Source organism: Xyrauchen texanus, chromosome 5, assembly GCF_025860055.1.
Source record: "Xyrauchen texanus isolate HMW12.3.18 chromosome 5, RBS_HiC_50CHRs, whole genome shotgun sequence".
Taxonomy (NCBI): Eukaryota; Metazoa; Chordata; class Actinopteri; order Cypriniformes; family Catostomidae; genus Xyrauchen; species Xyrauchen texanus.
Window position 1 is genome coordinate 5562116 of NC_068280.1, and position 17090 is coordinate 5579205.

At 37.5% G+C, this 17090-nt stretch overlaps 1 protein-coding gene across 1 annotated transcript in view; it reads right to left on the reverse strand.

Moving 5' to 3' along the window:
- The window catches only part of npnta (nephronectin a), a 69982-nt gene extending 57503 nt beyond the window's left edge, over nt 1-12479 (reverse strand). Inside the window, 1 exon segment of the mRNA XM_052127008.1 lies at nt 12179-12479. Coding sequence (XP_051982968.1) covers nt 12179-12252 — 74 coding nt within the window. The 5' untranslated portion in view covers nt 12253-12479.
- Between the last annotated feature and the right edge of the window lie 4611 nt (nt 12480-17090).

Sequence of the window (17090 nt, forward strand, 5' to 3'; positions counted from 1 at the left end):
TTTTCAGTCTTTACTACAGGTTTGGCTGATTTTAGTTTCTGCCTGTAGGTTGGAAGATGATGAACCAGACAATGATCAGAGAGTCCCAAAGCTGCTCTAGGGACAGAGTGATATGCATCCTTTATTGTTGTGTAGCAATGATCCAGTATATTTCTGTCTCTGGTTGGGTATGTAATGTGCTGTTTGTATTTGGGCAGTACACGTGTGAGGTTTGCTTTGTTAAAATCCCCAAGAATAATAATAATGAAGTCCGCGTATTGTTGTTCCATGTCTGATTTGATCAGCCAGCTGTTGCAGCGCGGCGCTCACGCACGCATGTGGCGGGATATAAACACTCACCAGAATAAATGAAGAAAACTCCCGTAGTGAGTAAAAAGGCTTACAGTTAATAAAGAGTGCTTCCAAATTAGGACAGCTCATCTTCTTTAACGTTGTTACATCTGTACACCAACTTTCATTGATGTAAAAGCTTGTTCCACCACCTCTCGTTTTCCCCATTAAATCTGCTATGTGATCTGCTCTGAACAGCTGAAAGCCCGGCAGATGTAATGCGCTATCCGGAATGGCTTCACTCAGCCAGGTTTCTGTGAAGCACAATGCAGCAGAGGTTTAAATGTCCTTGTTTGTATGGGTGAGGAGATGTAGTTTGTCCATTTTGTTAGGAAGAGAGCGGAGATTCGCTAGATGAATACTTGGCAGGGCTGTTGGAAAGCCGTGGCGACAGACCTTGACCAGTGCACCAGCTCGTCTCCCTCGCCTGTGTATCTTAAACAACACAGCTACACCTCCAACTAAAATGTCCAGCAAAGTGTCCGAACAGTAAAAACCAGGACAAGATTGTCTGGTATGTGCTGCCGAAAGTTCAGCAGTTCGTGTCTGGTAAAACTGATTGGAAAAAGATTACTAAACACAGGACAAACAAACAAACAAAAACAACAAAAGAATTGGAGAGCTCACCGAGGCAGCCATTTGTGGCGAGGCAGCCATTCGTGGCACCATCTTTTCAGCTTAAAAGAAAAAGCGTGTGCGTGGATGTGCTATTTGTAAGTGCAAAAAAAAAAAAAGGATGCTGATTTTGGCTACACACCGCATCATTTCCATCAGTTAGCCTTGATCGCAAGGCAGTGAAAATGCTAATATGGTCACTACTGCTGCCAGTCACTCCGGTAAAAATCCATGACGCTAAGCAATAAGTGAGAATGACAGACTGAGGAAAAAATGTTGTATATGCAGCCTGACAGAGCTATGAGGGAAAGGTGATTTCGCAACAGCACTAGAGACACAGCGTGCATGCTAACAAGGTTGTGTTCAGCTCCTGGCTATCACTACTCTGTATGTCACCTGAAACACATTTAATCACATTTACAGCGGAGACTCAATGGGTGCCATGCATTCATACCCAATACATTAAAATATATAGTATAATGATATTATTTAAAGGTGCAATCATTTTTTTTTCTAATTAGTAAACAAAAATAAATAAATAGTATTTTTGAAAAACATGCTTAAAATCGTGTCCACTCACATGAGATGAAGAATCCAGTCAAATACAGTATCAGTTTTGGTCAAAGCTGGATTATTCTACATATGGTGCAATGCAAACAATTATGAGCCATGTTGAGATCATATCATCAGCCAAATATTAATAGGGAGCATTTTACCATTTCAATACGGGACACAGTGCATTCAATATGAGGCGTCCACTAAAATATGCAACAATAAGAGTCCTGTACAGAATGTCTTCATTTACGCCAACATACGGGATTTCACTGCTAATACAGGACAGTGGGCAATCCTAATGGCAATGGTCATTTTAAAACCACTGGAGTGGTGGTGGCGGCGACGTAGTGGCTAAAGCACAGGGCTGTTAATCAGAAGGTCGCAGGTTCTAACCCCACGGCCACCACCATTGTGTCCTTGATCAAGGCACTTAACTCCAGGTTGCTCCAGGGGGATTGTCCCAGTAATAAGTGCACTGTAAGTCGCTTTGGATAAAAGTGTCTGCCAAATGCATAAATGTAAATTGTCTTTATGTAACGCTGCATCAACGCTACTAGGTGTCAGCACATCTTAAAGGAAATTATTTGAAAAAAGTATCTAACTAAACAAATATATACATCATGGACAATTTCAGGCCATTTTCCATCAATTTCCTCTACTCTATAACTTATTATACATTCATATAATCCATATAAAGCCCTCTAACCCAAAGTTTGAGAAGAAGTAATAGGAAATCTAGACTTAGAAAGCACACCTATAAGACAATAAGTCTGACAAAATATGAATAATAATAAGATTCTAAATTAAATCAATAATAATGACTTATAATGGCAAGAGTATAATTCAAATTTTCTGAAATGCATAAGAAAGAAAGAAAGAAAGAAAGATAGAAAGAAAACAGATAGCAAAGAAGGGAAAGACAGAGGAACTTTCAACATATGTAAGGGGCAGAGGAAGTCAGCATTTATCCCACTGAAGAGACAAGAGCCGAACAAGCAATCGCGTGCCAGTCAGCAATCTGCGAACTCTGGGCCTGATCCAAGGAGACACCAAACTGAGAGGGAGTGCATCACTCGGCAAGAAACTGGCGCCATACTCGCTGCTTAGTGGAGGTAACAGGACTGTCACAACAAATCCCCTGTCACCTGAGAGATTATCTTTACTCACCTTGTTAAAGATGTAGCTATTATCCAGTTTCAATTTCCAGCTCAGTCTGGGATTAGTGCATTACACAAATGACTAATACCTCCACAATGCAATTCTCGCTGCTCAAATGAGGCAGCCGGGTCACAAAATTAGAAGTAGATGCTATTATTTGTGGCTCTGTTACATTTGAGACAAGAGAAGTCATGAAAGATTCATGGCATTCATGTTTCTATTTGCCTGCAGTGGTCTTTCGCTATTCATGTGGTTGCATAGTGAGTTCACACATGTATATGAATTATGACATCCAGCGGAGCTTGGGAAAAGTACAAGGGAGTACAATTACAGCTCTTTATATTCCTCTGCCACCTCCACGGACTGACAGACAATTAGACACACGTCTTCAAAACATGTGCTTGAGAGTCAAGCTGTCTGCGTTTAACAGAGTCTTAATATAGAATATGTGGGTTTGCAGACTGACATATCGATCAAGCAAAGACCATCTTATCCTATGCTAAGCAGCAATTAAATGCAGCCAGTATGTTTGAAATGAATGCCCCTCTGGTTTAAGGACTGAAACTGTCAGTCTAGGATGAGCATTTCAAGACAGCAGAGTGAACTACTCCTATAATTATACATAGTTATACTGACCATAGTCTGTTAACTAAACATCTGATGCATATAGCTTGTTTGCCAGGTAAGTCCCATCAGATTTTTTTCAAAGGTTTTGTTTGAGGCACTTAGTAGCAGTAAACAAACTAATCACACTGTGAATTCTGCAACAGTAGGTCGAAAATGTTGCTTCTGAAATCAGTCTATGCTTGCCAAAATTCTAAACACTGCCCCCAGTGGCCGAAGCAGGAAATGTTGTTGAACCTATGGGCTTGTGTGATCTCCAGTTTTAAAGTTTAAAATGTTTACCAAAAGAGAGCTGTCTTGTAGTTGCAAATTATGTTACACAGTCAACAGTAGGGCTGCAACTAACGATTATTTTGATAATAGACTAATCTAACGATTATTGGAACGATTATTCGATTATTGCAACGACTAATCATTAACTGTTAATCGACTATTCAGCTTGTGCCTAGACTTAAAAGGTTGTATTAAATGTGCTTACTAATAATAAAGAGAACAAAATAGATTTTTTAAATGCCTCTAAATTACATTCATTGAATTGCAAGTAAATAAACATATTTTTTTGCAAAAAATCTAATTGTAATCAAGAGTTTTTGTCTTGTTTTCCATTTAAAATATCTAAAAATCCTTAAAACAAGATACATTTACTTGAGAAGAAACATATTTTAGACTTGCTTTCAGAGAATGAATCTTTCATATAAGTGTATTTTTTATATAAATGTATTTTTTCACTTTATAATATTATATACAATTTCTGCCAGTGCAGTAATGAAGAATATATATTCAAGATATATTCTCTAAAAGCACGTTTAAATATCTTATATGTTGCTTCTCAGGTAAAATAGGCTATTTTAAATATTTTAAAATGATGAAATATTAAATATTGTATTCAATATTCTCCAGTAACAATTATTTCTTCAGCAGTATAGCTCCTAATGTAAATGTATGATGTTTTAAAGGAGTTTTAGATATTATTTTTGGAAAACAAACCAAAAAAGACTAATCTAAAACATATTTTGTTGCAGTGTATAATGGGTTGAGACTACACTTTCTCACCTTTATGTTCACTTTGATCCATCTTTAACACACAAAAACAAACTCTCTCTTCTTAATAGAGCTGTGTATCACAGATTTTCTTCACGATAAGATACACAATGTGACTTATGAGCTACAGTATAGTATGATTCAATAAGTCGCGAGCCATCACGTTATAATCTAGCTGCAGCAAATGCACACGAGGGACGAGCGTCCCTGTGCTAGAGTGTTAATAAGTCTGGTGCAGTTTCAATCCTTCCACCTTCACGCAACTCACGTGACAAGCAGGTTTTGCATAAGTGGAATGCCAGATCCGGCTCTGCTTTATTTCACGATGACAGTGCTTCTGTATTTACTTATTTTGTAAATTTGCATTACAATTCCCTCATACTTTGCGATCTACATCACCTTAAGATGTCTGGAAAGTTTAGAGTGCATCTGGGCATGAGTTGTCTTCCTCTCCTCAGTCAGCTGCGAGCTGCAGAATTTTTTTATTGTCGACGTTGTCGATAATGTCAACTAATCGTTTCATCCCTAGTCAACAGGAATACATATTTTATTATACCTACACCTTAACCCTAACCCTAACCATCAGTGTTGTAAAAATCTAATTTCAAAGCAAAAATGCAACCTCCGAATAATTGTTTATGTAAACGTGATTATTTCCTTCTTCGAACGGGACCAGAATGATATAAGTTGCACTAGAGAGAAATGAGATTACACTTGAGTTGATACAAAAATTTCGTAAGAATTGCGCATTTCTGTGATCCGGCTGAAATTCGGGGTACATGAACTTTCGGAACCAATATTTCGATTTCCTGTTTTATGCATGCAAGTAAAATAGATATTCTCGAGCAAAATGTATCTGATAAGTATTCATTACTTACTAATTTTAGGCTGCAACTAACGGTTATTTTGATAACCGATTAATCTTCGATTATTTCTTCGATTAATCGGATAAAAAAAAGGCATAATTTTCTTTTCTGTATTTTATTACATTTATTAATTTAAAGAACAAGAACTGAATGCTAAACATTGGTTTAAAATATCAATGATGCAATATAAATTGCATGCAATTTGTTTTTAAATATCATTTGTCCTCAGTTTTAATGCAGCAAGTCCATTTAAACCACTCAATTGTGAACTGGACTTTGAGATGAACTTTGGTCATGTTTTTTTTTTAAAGCTTCAACTTGTCTTCACCATCTTTGTCTACGTTGTCTTGCAAACGTATTTTTCTGAACTGTACAGTAAGATCACTGACAAAGTTTTTCCATGCATGCCGTACATTTCTAATCAATAACTAATCAATAATTAAATTTGTTGTCGATTATTTTCATGATCAATTATTTTGGATTTATCGATTAGTTGTTAAAGCACTCGTTAGATGGTTCCTTCCTGTCTAAAATAGCTTTTTTTGCCAGAATAAGCTTTATGCCGATAGTCAAAATCTGGCTAACCGATACTGCACAGAGAACGTAAATTCTATGGACAGTGACCACTACAGTTTCCGTGAAATGCACATCAACAATGTCATTTGCCAAATTTCAAATGGTCGGTCAGACCTCCTGAATGGACGGCGAAACGCACAGAGGGGGAAATCTGTTTAAAAAGGGAGCCATCCCTCAGGTATGGCACAAGCCATTAGACGTTAAGCTGGCACAAGCAGCTTAACGGCCCCTGCTAAGGGCCTGAAGATAATGAATGGACCTCTTGCAGTGCGCTCTTGTGCTATTTTCACTGTATGAATTTAGATGGGGCAGTGAAGCAGGTTTATATGTGGGCAAATTTGCAAATAATGGCCCTGGTAACAAGCTCCCTCCATCACGACCAAAATTAATAATATATGCCAACAGGTTAATGTACACGTTCATTATAGTGGACAGCTCCAGATCCTGAAATGCCAGTGCAAGCCATGCCCAGCAGAACAGCATCAACATTGAGTCTGAGACTTACACAAACAGTAAACTTATGATGCATGAGAGGACACAGAGAAATCTTAATGTATAAAAAGTAAGGAATTGCAGTATTTTGCCATCTGAGCATGTTAGGTACTTTAGACAAATACATATGACAAACAAGTCTGCATTGGTTATTCATTATGTCTCTGAAATAGTGCTGGAAATATTTTACAGAAAGCCTGTTATTAATGTACCCCTAACTGCTTATGGATGCGTTAGTGAAACCACATAGTGGTGCTCTCCCTCTAGGCAACTGATGATAATAAATAAGGCAAACATAAAGAAATAAAGTAGCCAAGCCTAGTTTTAACCCACAAAGTACCTATGGCAGTAAATACATTTCCAGTCCATTTGGACGGACAGCTGTTTCTCATTTCGCCAAAAGATAAACTGCTTCCCAACAGATTTGAAGATAAAAGATGTCATGAAGACCACCATACGAGTTGTATTCAGATAGAACTCCACACTATGTCCATAGTGTCTCAGCAGAATGCATGTTCGCTGTCCTTTTCTGCATATCGCGGCGCCGTTTTGTATAACTCGCCGACTCATTTTAGCTTATCGCGGCCCATTCGTCCCATTTCGCGGCAGACCCACCGGCCCACTCTGTTCTCCCGATGGCCAGTCCACTCCTGATCTGTCCAAAAGTGTGTCGGCCCACCGGGAAAATGCCCGGTATGCCAGATTACCAGTCCAGCCCTGGGTGCAATCAAAATATTGCTCTGTTGTAAAGGCATCCCAACCAGCCCAACATAGCAAGACTGGCTCAACCAATGGTATGTGTTTGTAGCACGACAATCAGACTGATGGACGATGGGAGAGCTTTCGCAAAACATTATTTTTGTAATTATGCTGTGTTGCTAATAATAAAAAAATCCATTCTTAACAAATGACGTAATCAACCGATGCATTCAAATTACGTATTTAAGAGCTACTTGGTTTATTAATGACATTAAGCGATGCATACTTAAATTACGTATTTAAGTACTACATACTTTGTAATAAAGCAATGCATGCATAATACAATGCTATTAAGTGATGCATACTTAATACATTACGCAATTAAGCTTTTTGTACTTGAGTAATTAAGCAATGCATACTTACATTATGCAATTAAGCATTATATAGCGCTATTTTATGAAGCATGTGACACGTCATAGCAAAAAAAGTGATGCAAAATAATAAACTGACATGACAGGTGCTGAGACTTGTGCTTAAGTTATGCACACTTAATACATGAAGTACTTAAGTGATGCATAATTAAAAAACATATTTTAGTTACACACTTAAAGGTGCAGTATGTTAGATTCAGAAACCCTTGTTATTAATGACACCTGTGGCCATTAAGTGAACTGCAGCCAGCTACTTGTTGCTCGTGCACACACTCCATAGGGACACGAGTGAGCGAGTATTGGCCAAAACAATGATGTAACGTACAAAGAGGCTGAACGTGATTCACCGACATCATGCTGACAGATGAGGTAGCATAATTAAAATGACGCAGTTATGATTGTTTTACTACAAACTTTGAGACTGTATGTTATATTTGACTCTCCAGTGCTGGAACAGGGCTAAAACAAAGTGTGGATATAGGTCTGACTATGCAAGACTGTAGTTGAAGTAATCACTTTTCTTTGCATGATACATTGACTGCATTTATACGATAGCATATGTCAGCATTAGCAAGCTAGCCAGCTTAATCAACAGCTGTTAGCTAAATTTGGTGGATGATGACAGTTGCTGTTTATAAAATAGACTGTACATTATAAATATGTTGACACAGTTCAGTATTGATGTGATTCCATCATAACTGTCATTTTGATATATCGATGCGCTGTTGTTTTATAATAACAGAATGTATATATTTTCTGTATAACCGAGTTATGGTACACTAATGAATGGGTATTTTTGCATTATCTTGAACATTGTTTAGCATTCATTTAATGTGTTATTGTAGTTTACCTTGCTGAAGAGTTGCAGATTAACATATTTTATGTCAGTTACTGTGAATCAGCTTCATCAGACTTTTAGTATAAAGAGAAGATTGTTTAAATTATTTATAGGTAGCTAGCAATTCGTCAGCGTTAGCAGGCAAGATCAAGTTAGCTAAAATTACACCGATCAATCCTTATGGCACTATATTTCACATGCTTTGCAGTTATGTAAGCTTAACTGTCCAATAAGAAGAAAGCCACTCCAGGGTCGGTTTTGATCCCCAAAACGTATTTTGATCCCCAAAAACGATCAAAGGAATTGCAAGGAATTCATCTGCATCTTTGTTTACACTGCACGCTTACTCACCCTCAAGACCAAGGTGACGTTATCACCACTGTCATCTCCTATTATACCCTATATTTATAACCTATAATAGTATTTATATAGAGTATTTATAAGGTGGATAGACAGACAGTATTTCTCGTGTTGATTGTAATTGTATGTCATTACTTTTTTGGACTTTTTTAGGAATGTGTGGATCCTCGTGTGTTGTCGAAACTAATGATGTCGTCACTGGCTAAAACGCATGCGCAGGTTACTTTACTTCCCTAACAATTGTGCACCCGAGTCTGAGTTGCTTTCACATTCACGCGAATTGCGCTACAGTTCCATTTCAACCGAAGTCAGACCACCTACTACAGGTAGTCTTGGGTTCGGTACCGCGGTGCACTCCCCGGTCCGCATGACAGCTTTCACATTAGCAATTTTGAATACGAACCATGCTCTGTTTCAAACTAAACTGCCAGTGAGAAAGCACCCTAAGATAACGTTACCTAGTGTTGCAGACTGTTGAATAGCAGAAGAGAAACACTTAGGCAAGGCTCCCGGGAGCGTCACATACTTCAGATTTTCCCTGTAAAACTTTTAAGGGTAACATACTTCAGGAAGCATGTGATTTAGTGATGCATACTTAATAAAAGATGAGTCATAATAAATAAAGCAATGCAAAATAATAAACTGACATGTCGCAGGTGCTGTGAACTTGAAATTAAGCGATGCATTATATTCTTGATAAATGGTGTGAATAAAGTGTGCAAACTTAAATTAAGCAATTATGAGTCTTGTACTTAAAAAGTGTGCTTAAGCAATGCATACTTAATCAGTGGTACTTATTAAGTTCAGCACCATAACAAATAAAGCAATGCAAAATAACAAGCGGACATCAAATTAAGCGTTTCAGACTTTTGTAATTAAGAAACGCATATAATTGTGCAATTAAGGGTTACATACTTTAGAAAGAATGTGATTTAGTGATGCATACTTAATAAATGATGCTTCATAATAAAGAGATGCAAAATAATAAACTGACATGAACCAGGTGCTCTGAGCTTGCGCTTAAGCGATGCATTCATAATACGTTGTAATTAAGCTATGCATAATTAAATAATAATTAATAATACAGTATTTTAGTGTTACATACTTAATAAATGGTGTAAATAAAGGATGCAAACTTGTGGCCTGGCACTGACGTGCGGTCTGTGTAGGCAAACTAGGCACTGCCTACCCTGCCAAAATTCAAAAATAAAATGTTTAATATATTATAAACTTGTATTTGTATTTTTACTTTTTATTCTTGTGATTTATATATGCAATATGTGTGTTATTCCAGTTGTTTAGACGTTATGATGACAAATGTAGCAGTTACGCATAATCAACTAAAAACAAAGGTCCATTTATTGCAGACGACATTTTTTACGGTCCATTCATTGCAGACGACAAGCGGAAAACCCATGTTGCGCATGCGCACTTCGATCCTGTAGTCTTTAACATGTACGGCAAAAAGCACAAATCTGCTGTGCCTTTTGACGTAAATATGTTATGCCCGTAATCATCTCCGTTACGTATCAGACATGGACCAATTAAAATCGAGATATTCCTGGACATTTGCATAGGTAACGTCATTACACCACAGTTAGCGTACATGCCTAATCCCCGCCAAATTCAAAATCAAAATGACAGCACCGGCCGTAATCACGGAATTAAGAAATTTTTCCAAGCTCGATTTTAATTCCAAATATGAGTTAATTGCAAGAGGGAGGTCTACGCCAGCCTTAGATGGACTAGTACAGCAAAAGGGCCCAAAAAGTATCCGATCATTTCAAACTGATTGGTATGTAAGAAAAGATTGGCTATGTGGCTGTGCTAACAATCAGCGGCTGTACTGCTATCCCTGCCTGCTTGTTTTCAACCAGTCAGACTGTTTGGACTTCAGCGGGATATTGCCGATGATATGCCGCGCTTGTGCGTAACGTTCACTGTTTACGCGTGTGTGTGTGTGTGTGTGTGTGTGAGAGAGAGAGAGAGAGAGAGAGTACACACGATAAACATCCTGATTTGTACATTTCTTGATAGCCGCGCTTGTGTGTAACGTTCACTGTTTACGCGTGTGTGTGTGTGTGTGTGTGTGTGAGAGAGAGAGAGAGAGAGAGAGAGAGTACACACGATAAACATCCTGATTTGTACATTTCTTGATATGCCGCGCTTGTGTGTAACGTTCACTGTTATTACGTATTATTAGCTTAAACAATAAATCAGGTAATCTGGCTTTCATAACTCAGTGCCTAGCCTCTTTAAGACATCACTGCACGTCACTGTGGCCTGGGCAGCTCAGCAAGTAAAGATGCTGACTACCACACCTGGAGTTCGCGAGTTTGAATCCAGGTCGTGCTGAGTGACTCCAGTCAGGTCTCCTAAGCAACCAATCGACCCGGTTGCTAGGGTGAGTAGAGTCACATTGGTTTAACCTCCTTATGGTCGCTATAATGAGGTTCTCACTCTCGGTGGGGCACGCAGTGAGTTGTGCGTGGATGCCGCGGAGAATAGGGTGAAGCCTCCACACGCCCTATGTCTCTGCGGTAATGCACTCAACAAGACGTGATAAGATGCGTGGATTGACGGTCACACACGGAGGTAACTGAGATTCGTCCTCTGCCATGAGGAGTTAGAGCATATAAATGCACTTTAGAAAATATGTGATTTAGTGATGCATACTTAATAAACGATGCTTCATAATAAATAAAGTGATACAAAATAGTAAACTGGCATGATGCTGTGAACTTGCATTCATAATACATGACGTAATTAAGCTATGCATAATTAAATGCCATTTTAGTGTTAAGTTGCTTAAGCACACATATCAAATACTAGAAGTTTAACTGCGTTTTGTACTTATTAAGTGTGCTTAAGCAACGTACTGATTCAGTAACCAGATTCTGCTATGCATACTTAAATGACACGCCATAATACAGCTATGCGAAATAATATGACATGACGCATGCGCAGAGAACTAGATTTGAAAGAAGTTACATCAGGTGAGAGTACTGCGGAATAAACCCCTCTAATAATGGCACTTCTACAAAAGCGCATACTTCATTTCAAGCACGGATATTTTATCCCCTTTAATCTCAATTAATCTTTAAGCAGACTTGAATCGTAGGTACGTTTCTGCTCACCACATACTTCAAATTGCATGTCGGGACACGAAAACATGTACCGGGAACGCGTGCGCTCATTGTCCAACAAGAGAAAGACATTTATTTTGCAAACGCAAATTTGAAATACATTTATACAGACTAGATTCTTGACATATTGAGCAGTTCAGAATACTTTATTAAAATAAATGGATATTTCTTTAAGAGCAGCTGTAGACAGAGGTTCACTAGTTCACTATGCTAATTGGCAACATTGTACTAACACTTATTTAAAGCCATCCTAAATTTAACCGATCACCAACAGCACTGAACTTGGCATCTAGATTTTTTATAGCAATACCTGTTACGTTTTAATATCAGAAAATGACATGAAATCACACAAAACAGGGCATTTAAGTAGGATACCACATGCATTTAAAATCTGCCGACTCAAATAAATGTCTTTCCATCACAATAATACAAACATGAACATCTCACCTGCCATTGAAGTCAGCGCGCACTCCAAACCAGCAGGTAGAAATCAACACGAACTTTATTATCCACATTCCCATCGCTTACTATATGGTGCCGTATATCCAGATGACGCCGCAGGTCTCCAAAGGTTAAATGGGAATTATGGTGTTAGCTAGATCCAACACTGTTTAAGGCGTCAAAGCGAGTCGTGGAGAAGGCATTTACTGATGTTCACCTGTAAGAGAAACGCGCTGTGGCTCCGTCAACGCTCCGCTCTATCAGATGAATGACCCGTGGACTGAAGCGCGGAGTCGGTGCGCTCTGCTGTCTCTCTCTGTCTCTCCACACCCTCTGCACGAGCAGTGCGCCCAATAAGGAGAGACCAGAGCGGACACACTGTTAGTGTGCATTCTTCATTATATACTAATTAACATTCTACATATTCTACATAGCGCCTATAGATTACTGTATATATTAGTTTCATAGCAATAACAGTGGCATCACAAATTTAAACAGTTTACTAAGAAAAAGTACTAAACATAAAATAATCATGGTTCCCATCATTTTGGGAAATGTACCAAACCCCATATTTTTAAAAGCCTACCATGGAGCAACATGCAAATACAATGGTAGCTACATGAAAATACTGGAAATTACTTTGTGATTGAGTAAATATAACATAAAAGATTAAATACTTTCTACATTGAATAGGTTAATATTTTCAAGTTCACGCTTAAACTTGAAAATATTAAGTAAATTGTCATTTGTACTCAATTCAAACATGTAAACATGAATGTATATATTACTTATAATGGTTTGTTATCGTTACAATATGTAATCATGTACCACCTCTAAAGTAGAAAACCTTGTCATAGTTATTTGCTAATTTGAGTAGATTTTGCTTAATTTTTCTAAGTTGGTGTTCCCAGCCTTATAACTAATAAACTTGCATGGATTCACTGTGTTGATTTTGTTGTTACATTTAAGAACTTCTTGCTTTGTGAAGCTTGAGGTTCATTTTCTACTCAAAATGACCCGTTCATGACCAATAAAAAGTATCTGTTGATTGTTACTGTCATCATGTTTTGTGCACTAAGTGTTCGGGTCTGCGTGCGCGGCACTGGATCTTGTTTCTGTCAGCATTAAAGCAAGGTGAGGTTGTCTAAAAGACTACAGGGTATGCATTATGCTACCCTGTGGAAGGCTTCCATGTGTCATGTGGTACATGACTAAGTAGGTTTAAAAAGCATTGAAATGTTTGTACACTATTAAATGCATGGCTGAATTCAGTGCTACATTGCATTAGTAAAATGTACAAACAGAGTATTACGAAGTTAACTTTACTTGAGAATTTCTAATTAAAGCCAACAAGAATTGTGTGTAGCCTTTACTTGAACAAATGGTCTGTTAATTAGTAGCAATTTCTGCATAGAACATGTTTCCATAGAACATTTTTTATTTTTTTAAGTAAACCGCACTCCGATTTATTTTACAGTGTAGAGTATTCATTGGTAATCATTTACCATTACTGTGTACCCATCACAAGTATACTTTATTTTAAGTATGAAAAACACACTCTCATTATTGTAGGGTTTAAAACAGCATTCGCATTGAAATTCAGTGAAACAAATGATGTAGGCCTTCTTTCAATTATTGTTTACAATTTAATTAATAGATCTTTTTTTCACCTTTCAGGCTACAATTACAACCTGTTGCACATTTATAACACTAAGCACATGTCGTTCATGCAGTACTCTTTGTAATTACTGAGTTATTATACTTTAATTACAATGTAATAATTGAATGTGACATGTGAACATTCATTGTTTCTTATGTTTGTCATTGGACAAATAGTGGTTTAGGGAATGAAAAAACAAAAATGATTTGTTTGTTTGTTTTGTTTTTGCAGACTGTAACCAAAAACGGAAACAAAGTTTCAATTACTCAATTCAATTTTGTTCCAATAATTGTTTCATGAAACCAAAGACTAAGAAGGGTTTATCAAGTAAATTGTTGTTATTACACCTCTTCCTGATACTTGAAAAACTTAGGCTTTTGTCTTTTTAGTTGAACATGAAAAGCATGTGCTTTGATTCTGAAGGAAACCACTGCAACACACATTTTTTTGCCTAATTGCACATTGTGGATGAAGCCTTCCATGACATGCTAAAAACCTTGACAACTATATATAATTACTATATATAAATACATGCATGGTTAATAAAGATACAAGGAAAAATATACAATAAAAATATTCCTCAGTTGTTTCCTAGTCCTTACTGAATTATTGTTAGATTTAATGCATTAACACAGATTTCAGAAGGAGACCTGTTACATTATCCATATGTAACGGTAGTCAGCTTGTACGTGCTGTGCAGTGTGTGTAAACCTCACTCCCCTGGCCTCAAGAGGTGCACTAGCGACTAACAGGTTGTAGCCTTTAGCCTCCTCGTTAGCGTACCCACCTCCCATGTCGGACACCCCGGTTCAAATCCCGCTCTGAGTTGGTTGAGGAGGATCGGTTACACTGGTGCCGTGACCTGGATGGGAGTGAGGTTTATGGGGGTAAGTGTAACGGTTGCCAGTACGTGCTGTGCAGTGTGTGTAAACCTCACTCACTTGGCCTCAAGAGGTGCATTAGCGACTAACACTAGAGGTTGTAGCCTTTAGCCTCCTCATTAGCACACCTGCCTCCCATGCTGGAGACCCAAGTTTAAATCCGACATGGAGTGGGTCGAGCAGGACCGAATACACATACAGTTTACTCTCTATATAGGACTGTGATAATGTTCAGTTTAATATGGCTTTTTACAGCTAAAGATCCAAGAGCAATGAGTCTGTTCTCACTTTTGTTTTACAATATTGGTTATTAAATCAGTAAACAGTTTTTTTTTTTCAGAACTTTCTTAGCTCCAGAAGAACATGGTCTGTGCATGTGCTCTCTGTGGGTACACATAGGTTTAAAAAAATGAAATACAAAAAATATTATATTAATAATTTTGCCTGCATAAGGTTATGTTTAGTCCAACGCTCCCACACAGTGTGTGTGCATGCAGGAGAGAGACACTTTAGTCTATTAATTGATTTTAGATGGCCAGATAATATTAACTTATTTTCACATATTTTGGTTGACGCAAGTTCCTTATTTTAGGACTGGTTTTTCCATACCAGGTTGCTTGTTTTTCTTGCGAGATCTGGCGACACTGCAGCTTGTATAACACCCACACTTAGCACACAGTACTGTCATTCTAAAAAGATCATTATTACCCATTATTTTATTTTATTATAACCGATTATCCTTTGAAAAGGAGGGCACAGAACGCCGGAACTGGAACGTAAAAATACAGCTTCAACTTTGAATGAACGGAAATTATTATAATTTTTTTAAGTCCTTGGTTGTACTGTAGGTGAGCTGGTCTGTACATATGCTGATAAGAAAACACTGGCTAAAAAGTCTGCAGACAGTGGGGCACCTGTGTTTGACATGTATATCTGGTGGAAGAAAGATTTATGGTTCTATCTCATCACTTGAGTTTCACGTCTCACAAGACATGTGCAGAGTTACATCTCGCTTTCTGTTTCCCCATAACTTTGGTCAGGACATATGGCAAAGTGTGTCATTATGTTTCAACTTCATTTTCATAGGGTGAACACTTAGAAACGTAAGTATTCTAGTCCAGATCTATATTGTATATCGACCAACCGCATTTAAATCAGTCCTGTGTCCCACATAATCATGTTCAGTATGATATATTCCAGAAAATGACAAAGGAGAAACAACACAGTATAGTGAGATATTGGAAAAAAAGTTGCACTCAAACCAATGTGGTGAATCCCAATTATCTATTGAAATCTGATTTTTGTGAGGTTGTTCATATGACCTTTTAAATGTGTCCCATATTAGACACTGGTCTAGGTGACACTCCTAAACCTAAACTTGCATGCATAAAACACTCTACCCAGGCAGTTTTATGGATTTAGTTTTTTCTTTATGTATGTCTAAGTTATATAATTGTATATAATATATAACATTATTTTAAATAAACTATGAGAAATTATAAAACATATATTTAACAGCAGAATGAGCTTCAAACATTAATATCTAACACCTTGCCATTTTCACAGTCCTCCATCTTGACTGCAAAAAAAACAACACACAAATATGATGACAATTGAGTTGAATGATGTAAAACACAAATTCCAACCTGACAGTACACACGGAGTTCATATTAAAACAAATCAGATACGTATTCGATTTATTTTCCATAAGAAAGTGACCACAGAATTGTCATTTATTGTGATTTTTGCTGTTCACAATGACAACCAAAAACAAACAAACATTATATATATATATATATATATATATATATATATATATATATATATATATATATATATATATACACACACACAACAGTAAGTTCCTGTCCTCAAATCTGATTGTACGAGAGATGGTTCATGAGCACTGATGGTCTGACACCATCTGCATTATGACGCTTCACTGTTTGTATCACTCCACTTGTGTTCATGCTGTTCTAAACTAAAGTGTAAGAGCAGTGCAGATCTGTTAAGAGCTTCTGTTTGTCTTTTTTTTTACATTACATATGTTAGCCAGCAGGTGGTGGCAAAAGATACATTTTGTGTGTAATATGAGCCAGTTAGGTGACCTGAAGTGAATCTGCGTCAGCCAGTGTTTACATGCAGCACTCTGTGATTGCTCGTATTACTACTACACTACTAAAGCTAGAAAAATTGCTTTAAACAGATTTAAATGAACAACTTCAGCATTATGGTTCATCACAGCAGAGAGACACAACAGATTGATTAATTACACAAACTGAAGGCACTTACATCTTATCGGACTCTACACATTGGGGTGGACACACTGTTTAAAATGGTGGAGGACATTGCAGTTTCTATAGTGAAAGACTCTTGC